This window comes from Molossus molossus, unplaced genomic scaffold (genome assembly GCF_014108415.1).
Source record: "Molossus molossus isolate mMolMol1 unplaced genomic scaffold, mMolMol1.p scaffold_m16_p_15, whole genome shotgun sequence".
NCBI lineage: Eukaryota > Metazoa > Chordata > Mammalia > Chiroptera > Molossidae > Molossus > Molossus molossus.
Window position 1 is genome coordinate 15,197,731 of NW_023425350.1, and position 23,224 is coordinate 15,220,954.

The 23,224-nt window shown below is 37.2% G+C and overlaps 1 protein-coding gene across 4 annotated transcripts in view; it reads right to left on the minus strand.

The window, feature by feature from the left end:
- DTNB (dystrobrevin beta) overlaps positions 1–23,224 on the minus strand; it is a 236,698-nt gene that overhangs the window by 102,301 nt on the left and 111,173 nt on the right. For all 4 annotated transcript variants that reach the window (XM_036262917.1, XM_036262916.1, XM_036262918.1 and 1 more), the window contains one exon: positions 7,014–7,138. In XM_036262917.1, coding sequence (XP_036118810.1) covers positions 7,014–7,138 — 125 coding nt within the window. The remainder of the gene's footprint in view (positions 1–7,013; positions 7,139–23,224) is intronic.

Sequence of the window (23,224 nt, forward strand, 5' to 3'; positions counted from 1 at the left end):
CCTGCTTCAGGTTTTTCCTAAATTCTTTCAAACAAGCAGCATCGGGTCTCAGCGAGCCCCATACCTCTCATTAAGTAATACACTGAAACAAACACAGGAGGCAACCAAAATGAGGAGACAAAGAAACAGGTCCCAAATGAAAGAACAGAACAAAACCCCAAGAAAAGAACTAAGCGAAATGGAGATAAGCAACCTAACAGATACTGAGTTCAAAATACTGCTTATAAGGATGCTCAATGAACTTAGTGAGAACCTCAGTGAACTTAGGGAGGGCCTCAAGAGCATAAAAAAGACCAGTCAGAAATCATGGATACACAGTTAGAATTGAAGGAGGCATTAACTGAAATAAAGAATAATTTACACAGCTTCAATAATAGAGTATGTAAATCCAAGCAGCAAACCATCGATTTGGAATATAAGGAAGCAAAAAATGCCCAATCAGAACAGCAAAAAAAAAAAAAGAATCCAAAAAAATGAGGATAGTGTGAGGAGCCTCTGGGACAACTTCAAGCGTGCCAACATTCACATCTTGGGGGTGCCAGAAGGAGAAGAGCGAGAACAAGAAATCGAAAACCTGTTTGAAACAATAATGGCAGAAAACTTTCCTAACTTGGTGAAGGAAACAGACATACAAGTCCAGGAAGCACAGAGAGTCCCAAACAAGATGAACCCCAAGAGGCCCACACCAAGACACATCATCATCAAAATGCAAAAGGTTCAAGACAAAGAGAGAATCTTAAAAGCAGCAAGAGAAAAGCAGCTAGTTACCTACAAGGGAGTTCCCATTAGGCTGTCAGCTGATTTCTCAAAAGAAACTTTGTAGGCCAGAAGGGAGTGGCAAGAAATATTCAGAGTGATGAAAAGCAAGAACCTACAGCCAAGATTACTCTATCCTGCAAAATTGTCATTTAGAATTGATGGACATATTAAAACTTTCCCAGACAAGAAAAAGTTAAAGGAGTTCATCGCCACCAAACCGTTATTATATGAAATGATGAAGGCTCTTTTTGAAGAAAAAGATAAAATATATGAACAAACAAAATGGCAATGAATACATATCTATCAACAATGGAATCTATAAACAAAATGAACAGGTAGAACAGAAACATTCTCATAGATACAGAGAACATTTTGTTGGTTGCCATTTGGGAGGGGGGTTGGGGGAATGGGTGAAAAAGGTGAAGGGATTAAGAAGTACAAAGTCATTGCTAAACTGACAAACCTCAAAGGGAAAGGGGAAGAAATAACCCAAAGAACTTATATGCATATCCAATGGACACAGTCAATAGTGTGGGAAAAGGTGGGAGGGAGGCGGGAGTGGGGAGGAGGGGGTCAATGGGGGAAAAATGTGGAACATCTGTAATACATTTTACATCCAACAATAAAGATTTAAAAAACAAAACAAAAAAAAAAACACTAGAGTATATGTCAGCTAATGAGTATGTATAACAAATTTGAAAGAACTGAATAATCTAGACCAAGATGAAATTAAACTAAAAATTAATAACAAAAAAGGAACTAGAAAACCCCCATATATTTGGAAATTAAGAAAGTCTACTTGCCTTGGCCAGTTTGGCTCAGCGGTTAGAGAGTCAGCCCGCGGTCCCGAGAGTCCCATGTTCGGTTCCCGCTAAAGGCATGTACCTTGGTTGCAGTATGTCCCAGACCTAGTTGGGGTCATGTGGGTGGCAGCCAGTCCATGTGTCTCTCTCACATCAATGTTTCTCTCTCTTTTGTCCTCCCTTTGTCCCTCCCCCTCTACCTAAAGATAAATGGAAAAATGTCCTCAGATGAGGATCAAAAAAAAAGAAAGTCTACTTCTCAAAGAAGAAATCATAACAGAATTGAGAAAATATTTAGGACTAAATTTTAAAATTACTTGATAAACCTTGGGACATTACTCAGGCAGTGGTTAGAGAAATTAATAGCCTTAAATGCTTATATTAGGGAAAAAAACACCTGAAATGAGTGAACTATCATCTCTTTAAAGAAGTTAGAAAAAGAATAGCGAAAGAAACTCAAAGAAATTATAACAAAAGAAATAATAAAGATAAAGGTGAAAGTAAATAAAATAAAAAATATAATACATAGCCCTGGCCGGTTTTGCTCAGTGGTTAGAGTGTTGGCCTGCGGTCCAGAGAGACCCAGATTTGGTTCCTACTGAGGGCGTGCGTTCCTCGGTTGCAGTTTTTCCCCGGCCCTGGTTGGTCATGTGGGTGGCAGCCACTTGATGTGTCCCTTTCATGTCGATGTTTCTCTCTCTTCCACTCTATCTGAACAAAAAATGGAAAAATGTCGTCGGGTGAGGATAAAATACACACACACACACACACACACACACATACACACAAATACATACAATAAGAGAATCATCAAAACCAAAAGTTTGTCCTCTGGTAGTCCAATAGATTAGACAAACCTATGGCAAGATTTTTCAAAGACTAAAAAAGAGAGAGAAACACCATAAATACATGAAAGTAGAAATGAAAAAGGGACAATAAGTACCCATACTGTACATCAACGTTAGAAACTTTGTGCCAATAATTGAAAATTTAGAAGAAACTGACAAATTCCTACAAATATAAAAGGTTCTAAAATGACTCAAAAAGAAATAAAAATAGTCATATAAATATTTTCTAAAATTGGAATTAACTGGCTCTGGCCAGCTTGGCTCAGCGGTTAGAGTGTAGGCCCACGGACCAGAGAGTCCTGGGGTTTGGTTCTCGCTAAGGGCACGTACCTTGGTTTCAGTTTGTCCCCGACCCCGGTTGGGGTCATGTGGGTGGCGACCACTCGATGTGTCTCTCTCACATCAATGTTTCTCTCTCCCTCTTTCTCCCTCTCTCTCTCTTGCTCTATCTAAAGATAAATGCAAAAATGTCCTTGGGTGAGGATTAAAGGAAAAAAGGAAAATAACTGTTAAAAAATCTCCCCACAGCTGGCTGGTGTGGCTCAGTGATTAAGTGTCAACCCGTGCACCAAGAGGTCGCCAGTAAAGGGGGATCAGATAGTGGTGGTGGTAAGCTTTGTAGCTAAAGTGAATTTCCTCAGTGTCCACTTTCTCTGTTTTATTGCCTGTCCCCTGCATCCAAAGGTACTTCTTTTTATTTATTTGAAATGACTTGGCTGATGTGGCAGTGGTTGAGCGTCGACCCATGCACCAAGAGGTTGCCAGTTCGATTCCCAGTTAGAGCACATGCCCAGGTTGTGAGCCCGATCCCCAGTGTGGAGCACGCAGGAAACGGCCTATGGATGTTCTCTCTCATCAATGTTTCTATTTCTCTCCCTCTCCCCTCCTTTCTCTCTAAAATCAAAAAAGAAAATTATTTAAAAAATAAATCTTCCCACAAAGAAGGCTAAGAGGCAACAATTCCAATCTTAAACAAGCTCTTCTAAAAAATATAAAAAGAGAGAATGCGCCTCAACTTTTTCTTTCCTTTTTTAAATTAATTTATTTTTGTTACAGATGTTTCTCCTTTTCCCCCCTGCAGATACCCTCCTCCCTATCCCACCTTGCTCCTCAACTTTTTGAAGAAAGCAAACTAGGCAAACTTTGTTCTAAAGACAAAAAAAAAAAAAAAGAACAGGAAATTACAGAACAATTTAACTCATAAACATAGGAAAAAGCTAAGCAAAATAAAATCTAGCAGTGTATTAAAAGAACAGTAAATTTATATTTATTCCAGGATTGTTTAAGAAAAAAATAATATAGTTACTACATTAATAGAATTAAACAACTCATATGATCATCTCAATTAATACAGAAAAAGTCTTTAATAAAATTTGACATCTATTCATGACAATAAGAAAGCAGTCTTAGCAAACTAGTAATAAAAGGAAACCTCTTTTACCTGATAAACAGTTTATACAAAGACAACATCAAGTAACATACTAAATGAATGCGGAAAGCATTCTCTTTGGGACTAGTAATAATACAAGAATGCCTATTAAACCACTTCTATTCAATATTGTACTGGAAGTTCTAGCCAGCACTATAAGACCAAATGAAAAGAAAAGTATGATTAATGCTTAAAAGTATAAGGAGTGGGAGAGAGGAAACAAAGCTGTCACTACTTGCAGGTGATATAATTATTTAGAGAAAATCCAAAACAATCTGAGTACAAATTACTAGAATTAATGAGCAAGTTAAGCAAGATGACTACAAAGTGGATTAAAATGCAAAACCAATTTGCATTTCTATACACCAGCAACAAACAATTAAGGCACATAATTTCAAAAAAGGTACCATTTGTACAGCTGCATACCTTTGCCAAAACTCAGCAAATTGTACACTTAAATTGGGTGTATTTTATTGCATGTAAATTATATCTTTTAAAAAACTGTAGGAAAGAAAGTTACCATTTACAACAGCAATAACAAATGTAAAGTACACAAGAATTAATCTAATATAGATAAGACCTTTCTGGGGAAAATGATACAATTCTACCGGAAGGCATAAAAGGATATTTAAATAAATGGAAAGACATAACATTCATGGAATAAAAGATTTAATATTGTAATGATATCAATTACTCCAATTTGATCTTTAGATTCAATGACTAGCTGATCAAAATCCAACAAAATTTTATGAGGAATTCAATAAACTGATTCTAAACTTTATATGAAAGAACAAAGAATAGACAAGACTCTCTTAAAAAAAGATTACTTAATCCTAGGTCAATGGGGAAATGATGGATTACCCAATAAATGGCTCTGAGGCAAGTTATTATTCAAAAGCAAAGAGAGAAAGAAAATTACATATTCTATATCACACTACACACAAAAATCCACTTCAGATGAACTAAAGACATATGTGATAGGAACATCCTCAAAACTCAAAAAGGAAAAAGAGAGAGAGAAAACCACTATAATGTTGGGACAGACAAGGAGACAAGGATTTTTTTTTTTTAATAAAAAAAAAGTAACATAAAAAAACCTAACCAAAATGAGAAAAAATTAACAAATTTAACCCCCAAAATGGATTACCAACAATAGGTCAAATTCACTATGGAAAAAGCATTTTTTTTTCCCTAGCAAGAAGAAGAAAGTAATGAGAAACTCAAGAAAACACAAGTCAGAAACTCAATGCAATTATAAAGTCAACAGGCATGATTTTGAGCAATCAGTGTTTTGCAAGAAAGAAGTTCCCATTTGAACTCTGATGAGAGAACAAGTGCACAGGGATCATGAAATCGGAACTACACAAAAGAACATACAAAATCACAGCACACTGTTTGACTTTGTAGTAAGTGGTATTAACGGTACATGCTGTTATTAAATCTCAGAAGACTTACACAGAAGAGAACAGAAACATCATCAGTTTTGACAATATAAAAGTAAGAGCATAGATGACGGAAGTTAGAAGGCAAAAGGAGATGAGAGAAATAGAGGTACTAATTTTCTTTTTCTATAGAAGTCGAAAGATGTTACAAGAGATAAAGGTTTAAGAATATATTTTAAAATTATAAAGTTGACCAACTTAAAAAATGCTGATATAATTATAAAAAAACTAGGATGAGTTGATTTATACAGTTTTATATATACTGATATATACAGTTACAAAGAAGGTTGGGCCCTGGCCAGTTTGGCTCAGAGGTTAGAGCACTGGCCTGCGGTCCAGAGAGACTGGGTTTGGTTCCCGCTAAGGGCATGTACCTCGGTTGCGGTTTGTCCCTGGCTCTGATTGGTTGTGTGGGTGGCAGCCACTCGATGTGCCCCTTTCAGGTCGATGTTTCTCCCCCCACGCTCTATCTGAACAAAAAATGTCCTCGAGTGAGGATAAAAAAAAGAAGAAGGTTGGGTTCCTTATACCACAGAAGGGATTCAGTAATGTCCAAAACCGGTAAGTCAAGAAATAGTGCTCTAAATGTATTATTCAGAGATATGAAGGTAACCTGAAAACCAAACAAAACACAGTAAAGTGGGGGGGGGGGATGTGTTGTACTTCATTTTAAGCTCTTCTGTATTACTGAATTTTAAAACCACACGCATTATTCTACCATCAGGTAGGTAAAAAAAAAAAAGAATGGCCCTGGCCGGTTTGGCTCAGCGGTTAGAGCGTCCGCCTGCGGTCCGGAGAGACCCGGGTTCGGTTCCCGCTAAGGGCACGTACCTCGGTTGCAGTTTGTCCCCGGCCCTGGTTGGTCGTGTGGGTGGCAGCCACTCGATGTGTCCCTTTCACATCGATGTTTCCCTCTCTCTCTCTTCCTCTCTCTCCCTCCCACTATGTCTGTACAAAAAATGGAAAAATGTCCTCGAATGAGGATAAAAAAAAAAAAAAGAATGTCTATTCCAACAGAAAAACTTCTAACACCTGATAAATACTAATGATAAAAAAAAACCTACTAACTTTATCCAGCAGAGTAAACGTAATAGCATCACTTAGTTCAGGGTACAGAGATCAGAATAGAGGCTGAATCTTATCCTTTTTCTCCTCCTCCTTACTTTTCCTCTTTCTCTAACATTTTTAGTCCCTTTAGCTTTCTAGCATATAGTCAATAAAAATATATATCTTATTATATATATTTTATAAACTATAAACTATATATATATACACTATATATATAGTTTATAAAATATTGCCTTATGTTTCCTAATTTTCTCTCAATACATAAGTAAATCAGGTTGATTTTCATTTCTATGTTGTCTAAACTAAGTTTTAAAATCTATGGGCATTACTGCTGTAGAGAAGAAATGATCTTGACCACTGATTTAAGGAAAAGAGCATACCAACAACAAAAGGAAACTTTGCTAAACCCAGCACAATAATTACTCTTCAATGTATTAATGTTTCTGTTGGAGAATGCTATATGTTACTTAGACTTCAGGGCTCAGGGGTTAGGTTTCCACGTAGACATTTATGGTGATTTAAGCAGATGAAAGTTTGAAGTCTAAATTCCCCAAAACCAGAAGGTTAAATGTTCGTGTTAGGTGATACTTAGTTTTGATCCAAAAGAATTTAGCAAGGTCTCCAGTTCAGTCTAATCCACATCCATATCAAAGTATATACTTACACTATATTTGCAAGGTCAAGTGGTTTCTCGGGTTGCTCAGGAAAAACAGGATGCGGGGGTTCTCTGGCGGGTACACACCCCAAAGATTTACTAATTGCATGGCTCAGCTTCTTTGCAGGGGATTTCTGTGTCAAAGCAGAAAATAAGGAAAGAGGAAATTAAATATTCAAAAGAATTTCAAAAGAAATGGCAACAAGAGCTGTAGAAAAAGTTTTTCAAATACAAACTAAGTTTCATTATAATCAACATTAATGAATTCTGCAGGAAGGAACCGACAGTTGTTCCAAGGTCATTTGTGGTTGTTCATTTCCATGCTTCCTTTCTCATCTCTACATGCAGTCACACTACCAAGTTAATGTTAACTTTCCTTTTGAGCATCCCTCTGTAAGCTTTGCATAAATTCCCTCTTAATTCTTCCAGATCATTATTTTGTAAGATGTTATAGTTAATTCTCTAACTGGAGTCAGAAATTTTTGTTGGGCTAAAATGCTGAGAGCTCATGGCATTTGAATGTTAGCACATTAGCTGACTAAGCCACATGCCAAAACGTGCCTATAAGAGAATATTCCCAAAATAAATGTGAGGCATCAACGGGTCTGGCTATGAGTACAGATACAAATGAGTAGACTCAGACACAGGCAGTCAGCATCAGACCATGACTCTCAAATATGATACGCTGTGGTACAAAAATAAGTTGGCATACTAATACATTTCTCTGGAAGACAGAATAACACGTGCCAAATCCAAAGACTAGCAAGACTAAGATTTAATAGTAAACATGCACCAAGGTAAACAATATGCCACAATTACGTTAAGTAGAACATTCATGATTTAAAGGAGGCTCTTTATAGGACACTGATTCTGTTGTCCACCCAATTCCCTTTAAATAACACTGCTGTCTCAGATTTTCTTGGCAGGATAGTAACTGCAAAGAAGTTTAAATATTTCCTTCTACTGCTTCTGCAGTATATTACCATATATACACCTTAACTGGAAAACAGAAATTGCTTGCAGCTGTGTACCTTTTCAATACCATGTCTCCATTTAACTTTTATATGTAGCTTACATGTATTCTAACACAAAATAAGCAAAAATCTGTTTGCCTTTATGACTATGTAGGCAAAGTTAGTTAATATCTTGTTTAAAATAAAGATGATATAATATAAATTTCTTCAGAAACTTCATATATTGGCTCCAAATCACCTACCACTATGCCCTTTAACCCATTAAATTCTGGGAAAAGTCTAAATGTAATCTAATTTCCCCAAAATTATATGAAGTTAAGCAAAGTAGAAATTCTGAACTTCCCTCCCCCACCCACAGCTGTCCATTGTCCCTTTGCCCAATGACTAATTGTAATATGACTGATTTTTCCTCCTCTAATCCATCATCTACACTGCCCCCAGACATGTCAGTCTTCTGTTTGAAATCTTTCCAAGGCTGACAATCATTTATCGAATAAGATCTAAATAAATGCGATCATATTCCACAGCCTTCATACCTGGCTCCCTACTCTCTCCTCACTTTTCACCTCACACTAGCATAAATGACAAGCTGTTCAAGGGAACCCAACACACTGAGTTCTCCTAGCTCTCTGCATCTTGGCACCTGTCATTCTGAGGTCTGTCTTCCCTAGTCTGTTTCTCTGTAAATTTTCTGATTAGTTCTCAAGCCTGCTTACAGGTTTCTCTCCTCTGTGAAGACTTTCCTCACTACTCCGTGTGTCAGCGCCCACCTTTCCATGCTACCCATTCACCATACACGAATTTCCACTGGTGCACTTCCTATGTTATACTTCACTTTTTAATTTGCATGCCTATCTCTGTTAGACTGGTACTTCTGAAGGGTAGAATCAACATTTTATTAATTTGTGTATTTCCAGAACCTGTACTATAACAGCATATGTTATATGAATAAATTATTTGCTTACATGAATTTTCTAGATTGCTTTTATTCTGACCAAACCACATACACTTTATTTTTTGAATGTTATGATACAACTAGAAAACAATAAGAGAACATCAGAGAATATCTAAATTTGCCTTTATGACTGAACACAACATATGTAATACATGTATTAACTTCATGACTGTTTGCTCTATCTGGGAACCACCTGGGCCATTAGTTCATGCAATCTATGTGAGATAGATGATCATATAGACTACTTTAGCTGCATCCTGAGTAATAACAGCCACGAAATCACAGGTTCCATTAGTATATTTTACAACAAACATTAAAATAACTACATGACTATTAAAGTAAAAAATGTTTCCCTTTGTTCCACCTAATACTCTCCAGCAGTATGCCTGCTGTGCTTTTCAAAATACTGCCTTAGGTCAAAGTTTAAGCTTAGATACAATTCTGAGTCTCAAAAATACAAAGAGAGCCCTGGCCGGTTTGGCTCAGCGGTTAAAGTGTTGGCCCGTGGTCCAGAGAGACACAGGTTGGGTTCCTGCTAAGGGAACGTGCCTTGGTTGCAGTTTGTCCGTGAGCCCCGGTTGGGGTTGTGCAGGAGGCAGCTACTAGATGTGTTCCTTTCACGTTGATGTTTCTCTCTCTCTTCCTCTCTCTCCCTTCCACTCTATCTGAACAAAAGTGGGAAAAAGTCTTCGGGTAAGGATTAAAAAAAAAATACGGAGAGAGCCCTGCCACTGTGGCCCAGTAGTTGAGCATTGACCTATATACCAAGAGGTCACTGGTTCAATTCCTGGTCAGGGCACATACCTGGGCTGTAGGCTCAATCCCCAGTGGGGGGTATGAAGGAAGCAGCTGATCAATGTTGATGCTTCTCTACCTCTCATCAATGTTTCTATTTCTCTTTCCCTTCCAGTCTCTCTAAAAAATCAATAAAAACATTTAAAAAAATAAAATAAAATGGCATTTATCTTTGGCTTAAAAATATATAGAGAAATAATTTGGTAAAATGGTGGCAGAGTGAATAGAAGCTATTCTGGAATTACAACTAAAATAAAGACAAATCATCGGGAGAAAAACAACTGAAAAGCAGCTGGAAAGAACCCATACAACAAGGGACAGAAACAGGACCCCAAATTGAGTCTGGTAGGGATGATGGAGGCAAGTGAGGGCAGGATGGGAGCCCACAGATGGCAACTAAGGCTGTATTAGCAGAGCGTGCTTCACTCTGAGAAAACAGGGTTTAAAAAAGCACCAAATCAGCTACAGCCCACCTTGGGCACCGACAGAGAGAGGGTGGATTGGACTGGAAATGTGTGAAGAGAGTCTGGAGATCCTGGCTCAGGAGAGAGCTGGATGGGAGGACACTGGGAGTTTTGGGCTGAATTACTCCCTAACAGGACAGTAGCCATCTTACTCAAAGAGCTCCTTCCCAGAACCCTGGGGAGAAGCAAAGGCCCCTCCCATGGGAATTCAACACCACCAGGCCAGGCCAGCACAGGCCAGAGAAACATAAATTGACTATCATTAACATCCAATCTGATAGCAAGCAAGTGCCCCACCCACTAGAAATCCTCTTACACCTGAGGGATTTTTCATTCAGCTGAGGGCTACAAATCGAGGCTCATCAAGTAACTGAGACTAATAGCCTACAGACAAAAAGCTAGAGGATAACTGAACCTTTCCTTGGCTTGCAAATCTATCCAGAAAAGTAAGATTTGACATTGGTGTTTAATGTGGGTCCTCCCACACTCACCCAAACCAAGTAGAGGGAGCCACAACCAGCAGACTACCAACAACCACATGGAAAATTTGGCAGGCTCCAAAGCCCACTGAGATAGCCAAAATGGTGAAACAAAGAAACAAATCCCAAAATGAACGAATAACAGAATTCTACAGGACAAGAAATAAATGAAATGCAATTAAGCAAGATATCAGAGAGAGTTCAGAGTAATAATCATGAGGAAGCTGAATAGCATGAGTAAAGATATAGAAACACTGAAAACCAACCAATTGGAAATGAAGAATGACATAGCAGAAATAAAGAACACATTGGAAGGAATAACCAGCAGAGTATGGGAAGCCAAGGACTGGATCAGTAAATCATAAGACAGGGTACAAAAAAAATCACCCAATCAGAGACCCAAAAAGAAAAAAACAATGAAAAAACAGGAAGACTGCCTTAAGGGAACCCAAAAAGAAAAAAACAATGAAAAAACAGGAAGACTGCCTTAAAAGAACTGTGGGACAATATGAAATATAACAACATCCGCATCATAGGAGTGCCAGAAGAAAAAGAAAACAAACAAGGGTTAGAGAATATATTTGAAGAAATAGTGACAGAAAACTTCCCCATAAGGCTATCAGCTGACTTTTCAACAGAAACACTACTGGCCAGAAGGGAATGGCATGGAGTAATAAAGGTAATGAAAAACAAGGATCTGAATCCAAGACTCCTCTATCCAGCAAGGCTATCATTCAAAATAGAAGGTCAAATAAAGAGCTTCCCAGACATAAAAAGGCTAAGAGAACATATTAGCACCAAACCTGCACTCCAAGAAATGTTAAAAGGACTGCTGTAATAAGCACAATAAACAAGAAGAGAAACATAACCATAATGAGCAAAAATAGTAATAAATAAGTACATATCAGTAATAACCTTAAATGTACATGGATAAAACACTCTGATCAAAAGACACAGAGTAGCTGAATGGATAAGAAAGCATGCCTCATATATATGTTGTTTAAAAGAGACCCACATAGGTTGAAAGTGAAGGGATGGAAAATAATCTTCCAAGCAAACGAAAAGGGAAAAAAAGCTGGAGTAGCAATAAAATAGATTTCAAAATAAAGGCCATAACTAGAGACAAAGAAGGCCACTACATAATACTGAAAGGATCTATAAACAAGAGGATATAACCTTGGTAAACAAATAAGCACTCAACATAGGAGTACCAAAACACATTAAAAAACTTCTGGAAGCTCTGGCCGGTTTTGCTCAATGGTTAGAGCATCGGTCCACAGACCTGAGAGTCCTGGGTTCCCGCTAAGGGCACGTACCTCGGTTGTGGTTCATCCCCAACCCCAGTTTGAGTCGTGCGGGTGGCAACCAGTTGATGTGTCTCTCTCACATCGATGTTTCTTTCTCTCTCTTCCTCCTCTCTCCTTCCTGCTCTATCTGAAGATAAATGCAAAAAAAATGTCCTCAGGTGAGGATAAAAAGACAAAAACAAAACAAAAAAACTTCTGGAGGACTTCAAAGGCGAAATCAACAGCAATACAATCATAGGAGGGGACAGCAACACCCCACTGACATCACTGGATAGATCCTCTAGACAAAAAGTTAAGCCCTGTCCAGTTTGGCTTAGCAGTTAGAGCACTGGCCAGCAGACCAGAGAGTCCTGAGTTTGGTTCTTGCTAAGGTTGTGTACCTCAGTTGCAGTTTGCCCCCGCCCTGGTTGGAGTCATGTGGGTGGTAACCAGTCGATGTGTTTCTCTCACATTGATGTTTCTCTTTCTTCCTCCCTCCCGCTCTATCTGAAGATAAATGCAAAAATGTCCTCGGCTGAGAATAAAAAAAAAAAATTAACAAGGAAATAGAGATTATAAATGATGCATTAGATAAAATGAATTTAATAAATATCTACAGAAAATAACACCCCAAAACTAAAAAATTCACATTCTTCTCAAGTGCACATGGGACATTCTCAAATACAGACCACATGTTAGGACACAAACTAAATCTCTACAAGTAAAATAAAACTGAAATCATATCAAACATCTTCTTAGATCACAATGGCATGAAACTAGAAATCAATTACAGCAAAAACATTCAAACACATGGAGGCTAAATAGCATATTATTAAACAACAAATGGGTTACCAAGGAGATCAAGGAAGAAATTTAAAACTTCTTAGAAACCAATGAAAATGAACACACAACAACACAAAATCCATGGGATGCAGCGAAAGCAGTCCCGAGAGAGAAGTTCACAGCACTACAGGCCTACCTCAAGAAACAAGAAATTTTTCTAATTGACTTTCAAACCCTACAACTTAAAGAACTAGAAAGTAAAAGAAAGAAAAACCCAGAGCAAGTAGAAAGAAAGAAACAGTAAAGGTCAGGGCAGAAATAAACCACATAGAGACTTAAAAAAAAAAACAATTCAAAAGTTCAATGAAACAAACACATGGTTCTTTGAAAAGAAACACAAAATTGATGGACCCCTAGCCAGACTCTCCAAGAAACAAAAAGCGAGGACCCAAATAAACAAAATCAGAAACAAAAGACACAGAAATATAAAGGATCATTAAAAAATACTACAAGCAAATATGCAGCAACAAAACTGACAATCTAAGCGAAAGGGACAAATTTCTAGAAACACAGTCTCCCAAACCTGAACCGGGAAGAGATAGAAAACTTGAACAGACCAATAACAACTAAGGATATTGAAGATGTAATCAAGAAACTTCCAGCAAACAAAAGCCCAGGCCTAGACAGCTTCTCGAGAGAGTTTTACTGAATATTCAAAGAAGATTTAACACCCATTCACCTCAAACTATTCGAAAAATAATCCACACTCATTTTATCAGTCAAGCATAATTCTAATTCAAAAACCAGATAAAGACAATACAAAGAAAGAAAACTACAGGCCAATATCCTTGATAAACATAGATGACAAAATCCTTAACAAAATATTAGTAAATCGGATCCAGCAATACATCAAAAAAATTATTCATCATGACCAAGTGGGATTCATCCCAGGGATGCAAGGCTGGTACAATATTCACAAATAAATAAATGTGATACACCACATAAATAAAATGAAAGATAAAAAACACACGATCATATCAATAGATGCTGAAAAAGCATTCGACAAAATCCAGCATCCATTTCTGATAAAAACGCTCGGCAATGTGGGAATAGAGGGATCATATCTCGACATAATAAAGGCCATATATGAAAGCCTACAGCCAACATCATACTCAATGGACAGAAACTAAAAGCATTTCCATTAAGAACAAGAAAAAGACAGAGATGCCCACTTTTGCCACTCTTATTTAACATAGTACTGGAAGTCTTAGCCACAGCAATCAGACAGGAAGAAAAAATAAAAGGGATCCAAATTGAAAAGGAGAAAGTGAAACTGCCATTATTTGCAGATGACATAATATTATACATAGAAAACCCTAAAAACTCCATCAAAAATCTACTAGACTTAATAAATAATTTGGCAAAGTGGCAGGATACAAAATTAATGTCAAGAAATCAACAGCATTCTTATACACCAATGATGAAATCACAGAAAGAGAAACTGAAAAAACAATCCCATTTACTACCGTGGCAAAAAAAATTAAGATACCTAGGAATAAACTTAACCAAAGAAGTAAAGGACCTATTTGCAGAAAACTACAGGGCATTGAAAAAAGAAATAGAGGAAGATATAAAAAAGTGGAAGCACATACCCTGTTCATGGATTGGAAGAATTAACATCATTAAAATGTCCAAACTACCCAAAGCCATCTATAGATTCAATGCAATCCCCATCTACATACCAAAGACATATTTCACAGAACTAGAACAAATACTTCAAAAGTTCAATGCAACCAAAAAAGGCCCCGAACAGCCATAGCAATTTTGAAAAAGAAGGGAAAAATAGGTGGGATCATAATACCAGGTTATACTACAAAGCTATTGTAATCAAAACGGCCTGGTACTGGCACAAGAACAGGCATATATCCAGTGGAACAGAACAGAGAACCCAGAAATGGACTCAAGACATTATGCTCAATTAGTATTTGACAAAGGAGGCAAGAGCATACAATGAAAGACAGCCTCTTTAATAAATGGTGTTGGGAAAAATTGGACAGATACTTGCAAAAAAATAAAACTAGACCATCAACTTACACCATACACAAAAATAAACTCAAAGTGGATAAGACTTAAATGTGACCCGTGAATCCATAAAAATCCTAGAAGAAAATGTAGGCAACTAAATTTCGGACATCATACACAACTGAATTTTCACTGATACATCACCTAAGGCAACAGAAACAAAGGAAAAAATGATCACATGGGACTACATCAAACTAAAAAGCTTCTGCAGAGCAAAAGAAACAACCATCAAAATGGAAAGGCAACCCCACTGTATGGGAGAACATCATTGCCAATGATGTATCAGATAAGGGGTTAATTTCCAATATATAGAGAGTGCTCATACAACTCAACAAAAGGAAGACAAAGAACCCAATTAAAAAATGGGCAGAGGAGCTGAATAGACACCTCTCCAAACTGGACTTACAAATGGCCAAGAGACATATGAAGAAATGCTCAACATCACTAATCATCAGAGAGATGCAAATTAAAACAACAATGAGGAATCACCTCACACCTGTCAGAATGGCCGCCATCAACAAATCATCAAACAAGTGTTGGGAAGGGTGTGGAGAAAAAGGGACTCTAGTACACTGCTGGTGAGAATGCAAACTGGTGCAGCCACTACAGAAAACATTATGGTGTTACCTCAAAAAATTAAAAATTGAATTGTTATTTGACCCAGTGATCCCACTTCTAGGAATATACCCTAAGAAGCCTGAAACACCAATCAGGAAGAATATATGTACCCCCATGTTCATAGCACCACTATTTACAATAGCTAAGATCTGGAAACAGCCCAAGTGTCCATCAGTAGACGAATGGATAAAAAAGTTGTGGTACATATACACAATGGAGTACTATGCAGCTATAAGAAAGAAAGATCTCTTATCCTTTGAGACAACATAGGGACCTGGAAAGTATTATCCTAAGTGAAACAAGCCAAGCAGAAAAAGACAAATACCACATGCTCTCACTTATTTGTGAAATATAATAAACATAACAGTCTGAGGTATAGGGTAGACCCAGAGATGTGGAAGTAGGGTAAAGAGTGACAACCCTCAGAAGAGGGGGTGGGGGAGGGAAGAGATAAACCACAGAACTTATATGCATGTATGCATAACCAATGGACATGGACAACAAAGCCAGGGAGAAGGATGTCAATGGGGTTAAAAAAAAAAAAAAGAAACATCTGTAACAAAAATAAAATTTAAAAAATAAATAAATAAAATCAATTAAGGGAAAAATATGCGCAGAAGACCTAAATAGACACCTATCCAAACAGAACATACAAATAGCCAAGAGACATATGAAAAAAACGCTCAATGCCACTAATCATCAGAGAGATGCAAATTTAAATGACTATGAGGTCACCTTATATCTGCCTCAATGGCTGCCATCAACAAATCATCAAACAAGTGTTGTGGGGAAAAGGGGACTCTAGTACACTGCTGGTAGGAATGCAGACTGGTGCAGCCACTTTGGAAAACAATATGGTGTTTCCTCAAAAAATTAAAACTTGATCTGCCATTTGACCCAGTGATCCTAATTCTAGGAATGTATCCTAAGAAGCCTGGAACACCAATTAGAAACAATATATGTACCCCTATACTCATAGCAGCACTACTTACAATAGCTAAGATCTGAAAACAGCTCACATGCCCATCAATAGATGAGTGGATAGGAAAGCTGTGGTACATTTACACATGGAATACTGTGCAGCTTTAAGAAAGAGAGATCTCTTAACCTTTGAGACAACATGAAAGGACCCGGAGAGTACTATGCTGAGCGAAATAAGCCAGTCAGAGAAAGACAAGTGCCACATAATCTCACTTATTTGTGGAACATAAAGAACAAAATAAGCTGTCGACCAAGAGATCCAGAATCATAGAAATAGGGAACAGACTGACAAACCTCAGAGGGGTGGGAGGGGTGGGAAGAGATAAACCAAAGAATTTATACACATATATGCACAATCGACACAGACACTAGGCTGGGGAAGGCGGGGGGGGCGGGGGGTCAATGAGGAAAAAAAGGGGGATATCTGTAATACTTTCAACAATTAAAAAAAGAAAAATAAATAAATATATATGAATAAGAATATTAACTATGGGCTAGCACCAAACCAAAAAGAGTATTACACTGAAAACGTCAAAAATGAGCTTTCAATTAGGTTGTCTAAATATGTAAATAAATGATTTCCTTAAAAGGATCTCAAAGACTGCATTATGGTACAGGCCTGAAGGAATTTCACTGTGGAGTCAGTTTAGGAGGTGAAGAGTAACAAAGCCTGTAAGCAAGGTTTGAAAACTGCTGTGATCACCAAGACAGGGGCATTACCTCTCTGGCTCCTTGGCCTCTGGGGCAATGCCAGAGGCTTGGTAGCCAGTCACTAAATATTTTTGACAGTGAAGAAGGGAGTGAGGGAGGAGGAAAAGCAGTCAGATCTAGCTAGGGACTGGTGTCTCCCACACTCCATTTACGCTACTATGCCAGAGATGCTCCTTTAACTTAAGTCTCTGTACCTCCCCTTCACTCGAACACCAAAACTGATATACGGAGAGGCCTTAACCTAAAAAATTAAATCTCCTCCAAAGTCTTTTAGGTGATGATTTTAAATTTCTGTGCATTTCACCTAATTCCAAAACATTTTATACCACCTCTTAAAATTTTAACCATAAATATTTACAATTAAAAAGATACATCAACATGTATAAAACATGTATGTACAATTTAAAAAGTTATAAAACATATATCTATTTACCTACAATTCTTTCTGAGAAATAGAACATTATGGTCAGTCTGAAGTCTCACTGTGGGTCCTTACCTAATAAGGCCCACCATGCCTCCTCCTCTCCTGGTAATCAGTGTCCTGGACTTTGCATTAATCATTTCCTTCAGTTTATTATTTTAGCAATTATGCATAAATGATTCATTTAATATATGTTTAAAACCTATATAGACTTAGATATTTTTCTGCAACCTGCTTCTTTCACTCAGAATTGTTACAATTCATCCATACTGATGTATGTAACTGTAATTCATTCTTTTTCACTGTTTAATTGTACCTTATGACTTAATTACATCATAATTTATACATCCATCCCACTACTGACAAACATTTGGGTTGTTTCCATTTTTTCCCTCATTTATAATGCTGCTATAAACTTTCTGTCCATAACTCCTGGTGGCCATATGTAAGAACTTCTTAAAAGTGGAATTACTAGGTCACAGTTATGCACATTCAAATTTACTAGGCAGGCTCACTTGTTTTCACACAGTGGCTGCACTAATTTCCACTCCCCTCAGCTGTGTGGGAGACTTCCTGACTCTCCACATTCTGGCCAATCCTTGTTATTGTTAGACATTTCAACATTCGTCAATCTGGTGGGTGATAAATAGTATGCGGTTTTAATTTGTAATTCCCTGACTATTAAAAAGACTGAGCATCTTTTCCTATGTTTATGGGCCATTTGTGTTTCTTCATCTGTAAAATTCCTGTTCCTGTCACTGGCACAGTGTTTCACTGGGTTGCCTTTCTCTTAGTGGTCTACAAGAGTTCTTTATAGTTTTTGTATGTTAACCCTACAAAAGTTATGGCTTGCAAACAACTACTTTAAGGTTTGTTTTTCATTCTATTTTTTCTTTATGAAGTCATCTTTAAATAGAACATCAGTCCCAATTTAGTAATCGTTTCCTTTATATTTTGTACTTTTGTACCTTAAGAAATATTTCCCTCTATGAGGTCAGAAAGATAGTGATCTACATTGTCTTCTAAAGTTTTATAGTTTTTACATTTCATATTTAAGTTTCAATCTACTTAGAACTGCCTTATTTGGTAGGAATGAGCAAAGAATCCAATTTTATTCCATATGGATAATCAATTGCCTCAGGATCATTTAATAACTAGTCCATTATTTATCTACTACTCTATCCCTGTGCCAGTGTCATGTGACTTAGTTGCTGTAGCTTCCTCTTCTCTTTGCAGGTAGTATCAGAGCCCCAAACTTACATTCTTCTCTAGGAGTGTCTTCAATATGTTTGACCCCCATATACTTCCACTTAAATGCTAAAATAAGCTTTTATTATTATGATTTTTTTAAATTAATTAATTATTTTTTTGTTACAGATATTTCTCCTTTTTTACCCCATTGGCACCCCCCTTTTTTAATCCATTCGTCTACTGATGGACATTTGGGCTGTTTCCAGATCTTAGCTATTGTAAATAGTGCTGCTATGAACATGGGGGTACATATATTCTTCCTGATTGGTGTTTCAGGCTTCTTAGGGTATATTCCTAGAAGTGGGATCACTGGGTCAAATGGAAGTTCAATTTTTAATTTTTTGAGGTAACACCATATTGTTTTCCATAATGGCTGCACCAGTCTGCATTCCCACCAGCAGTGTATTAGAGTCCCCTTTTCTCCACACCCTTGCCAACATTTGTTGTTTGATGATTTGTTGATGGCGGCCATTCTGACAGGTGTGAGGTGATACCTCATTGTTGTTTTAATTTGCATCTCTCTGATGATTAGTGATGTTGAGCATTTCTTCATATGTCTCTTGGCCATTTGTAAGTCCAGTTTGGAGAGGTGTCTATTCAGCTCCTCTGCCCATTTTTTAATTGGGTTCTTTGTCTTCCTTTTGTTGAGTTGTATGAGCACTCTCTATATATTGGAAATTAACCCCTTATCTGATACATCATTGGCAATGATGTTCTCCCATACAGTGGGGTTGCCTTTCCATTTTGATGGTTGTTTCTTTTGCTCTGCAGAAGCTTTTTAGTTTGATGTAGTCCCATGTGATCATTTTTTCCTTTGTTTCTGTTGCCTTAGGTGATGTATCAGTGAAAATTCTGCTCCATATGATGTCCAAAATGTTGTTGCCTACAGTTTCTTCTAGAATTTTTATGGATTCACGGGTCACATTTAAGTCTTTTATCCACTTTGGGTTTATTTTTGTGTATGGTGTAAGTTGATGGTCTAGTTTCATTTTTTTGCATGTAGCTGTCCAATTTTTCCCAACACCATTTATTAAAGAGGCTGTCTGTACACCACTGTATGCTCTTGCCACCTTTGTCAAATATTAATTGAGCATATTGCCTTGGGTCCATTTCTGGGTTTTCAGTTCTGTTCCACTGAATATATGCCTGTTCGTGTGCCACTACCAGGCTGTATTTATTACAGTCGCTTGGTAGTATAACCTGATATCTGGTATTGTGATCCCACCTACTTTGTCCTTCTTTTTCAAGATTGCTGTGGCTATTCGGGGTCATTTTTGGTTCCATATGAACTTTTGAAGTATTTGTTCTAGTTCTGTGAAATATGTCGTTGGTATTTTGATGGGGATTGCATGAATCTATAGATTGTCTTTGGTAGTATGGACATTTTAATGATGTTAATTCTTCCAATCCATGAACAGGGTATGTGCTTCCACTTTTTAATATCTTCCTCTATTTCTTTTTTCAATGTCCTGTAGCTTTCTGCAAATAGGTCCTTTACTTCTTTGGTTAAGTTTATTCCTAAGTAACTTAATTTTTTTGGCGCGATGGTAAATGGGATTGTTTTTCCAGTTTCTCTTTCTGTGAGTTCATCATTGGTGTACAAGAATGCCACCGATTTCTTGACGTTAATTTTGTATCCTGCTACTTTGCCAAATTCATTTATTAAGTCCAGTAGATTTTTGATGGAGTCTTTAGGGTTTTCTATGTATAATATCATGTCATCCGCAAATAATGGCAGTTTCACTTCCTCCTTTCCAATTTGGATCCCTTTTATTTTTTCCTCCTCTCTGATTGCTGTGGCTAAGACTTCCAGTACTATGTTAAATAAGAGTGGCAAAAGTGGACATCCCTGTCTTGTTCCTGTTCTTAATGGAAATGCTTTTAGTTTCTGTCCATTCAGTATGATGTTGGCTGTAGGTCTTTCGTATATGGCCTTTATTATGTCGAGATATGATCCCTCTATTCCCACATTGCCGAGCGTTTTTATCAGAAATGGATGCTGGATTTTGTCGAATGCTTTTTCAGCATCTATTGATATGATCATGTGGTTTTTATTCTTCATTTTGTTTATGTGGTGTATCACATTTATTGATTTGCGAATATTGTACCAGCCTTGCATCCCTGGAATGAATCCCACTTGGTCATGGTGAATAATTTTTTTGATGTATTGCTGGATCCGATTTGCTAATATTTTGTTCAGGATTTTGGCATCTATGTTCATCAGGGATATTGGCCTGTAGTTTTCTTTCTTTGTATTGTCTTTTTCTGGTTTTGGAATTAGAATTATGCTGGCCTCATAGAACGTGTTTGGAAGTCTTCCTTCTTCTTGAATTTTTTGAAATAGTTTGAGGAGAATGGGTGTTAGTTCTTTTTTGAATGTTCGGTAAAACTCCCCCGTGAAGCCATCTGGGCCTGGGCTTTTGTTTGCTGGGAGAGTCTTGATTACCTCTTCAATTTCCTTAATTGTTATTGGTCTGTTCAAGTTTTCTATCTCTTCCCGGTCCAGTTTTGGGAGACTGTGTGTTTCTAGAAATTTCTCCATTTCGCTTAGATTGTTGAATTTGTTGCCATATGGTTGTTCATAGTAGCTGTTAATGATCTTTTGTATTTCTGTGGTGTTAGTTGTTACTTCTCCTCTTTCATTTCTGATTTTGTGTATTTGCGTTCTCTCTCTTTGTTTCTTGGTGAGTCTAGCTAAGGGTCCATCGATCTTGTTTATCTTTTCGAAAAACCAGCTCTTTGTTTCATTGATCCTTTGAATTGTTTTTTTTGGTCTTTATGTCATTTATTTCTGCTCTGATCTTTACTATTTCCTTCCTTCTACTTGCTCTGGGGTTTTCTTTTTGTTTGCTTTCTAATTCTTTAAGTTGTGAAGTTAGACAGTCAATTAGAAATTTTTCTTGTTTCTTGAGGTAGGCCTGTAGTGCTATGAACGTCCCTCTCAGAACTGCTTTCACTGCATCCCATAGATTTTGTGTTGTTGTGTGTTCATTTTCATTGGTTTCCAGGAAGTTTTAAATTTCTTCCTTGATCTCCTCAGTAACCCATTCATTCTTTAATAACATGTTATTTAGCCTTCATGTGTTGAAATGTCTTTGCATGTTCTTGTTGCAATTGATTTCTAGTTTCATGCCATTGTGATCTGAGAAGATGCTTGATATGATTTCAATCTTCTTAAACTTGTAGAGATTTAGTTTGTTTCCTATCATGTGGTCTATCTTTGAGAATGTCCCATGTGCACTTGAGAAGAATGTGTATTCTGTAGTTTTGGGGTGTAATTCTCTGTAGATATCAAGTCCATTTGGTCTAGTGCTTCATTTAGAGACTCTGTTTCCTTGCTAATTTTTTGTCTAGAGGATCTATCCAGTGCTGTCAACAGGTTGTTGAAGTCCCCTGCTATGATTGTATTGCTGTCAATTTCTCCTTGGAAGTCCTCCAGAAGATTTTTAATATATTTTGGTGCTCCTATATTGAGTGCATATATGTTTATAAAGGTTTTATCTTCCTGTTGGATAGATCCTTTCAATATTATGTAGTGGCCTTCTTTGTCTCTAGTTATGGCCTTCATTTTGAAATCTATTTAATCAGATATGAGTATTGCTACCCCAGGTTTTTTTTTGCTTTCCATTTGCTTGGAAAATTTTTTTCCATCCCTTCACTTTCAACCTATGTGAGTCTTTTGTTGTGAGGTGGGTCTCTTGTAAACAACATATAGATGAGTCATGCTTTCTTATCCAATCAGCTACTCTGTGTCTTTTTATGGGAGCATTCAATCCATTTACATTTAAGGTGATTATTGATATGTATTGATTTATTGCCATTTTTGTTTAGTGTGGTTCTATTTTTCTTCCCATTTCTACTGCTAATTACAGCAGTCCTTTTAACATTTCTTGCAGTGCTGGTTTGGTGCTAATGTATTCCCTTAGCCTTTTTTTTTGTCTGGGAAGCTCTTTATTTGACCTTCTATTTTGAATGATAGCCTTGCTGGGTAGAGTAGTCTTGGATTCAGATTCTTGTTTTTCATGACCTTGATTACTTCATGCCATTCCCTTCTGGCCTGTAGTGTTTCTTGTGAGAAGTCAGCTGAGAGCCTTATGGGGTTTCCTCTGTAGATAACCTGTTGCTTATCTCTTGCTGCTTTTAGGATTCTCTCTTTGTCTTTAATTTGTGGCATTTTAATTACTATGTGTCTTGGTGTGGGCCTGTTTGGGTTCTTCTTACTTGGGACTCTCTGTGCTTCTTGAACTTGAATGCCTTCTTCCTTCACCAAATTAGGGAAGTTTTCTGTCACTATTTTTTTAAATATATTCTCTATCCCTTGCTCATTTTCTTCTTCTTCAGAGACTCCTATGATGCAAATATTATTACGTTTCCAGTTGTCCCACAGTTCTCTTAAGCTGTCTTTCTGTTTTTCAATTGT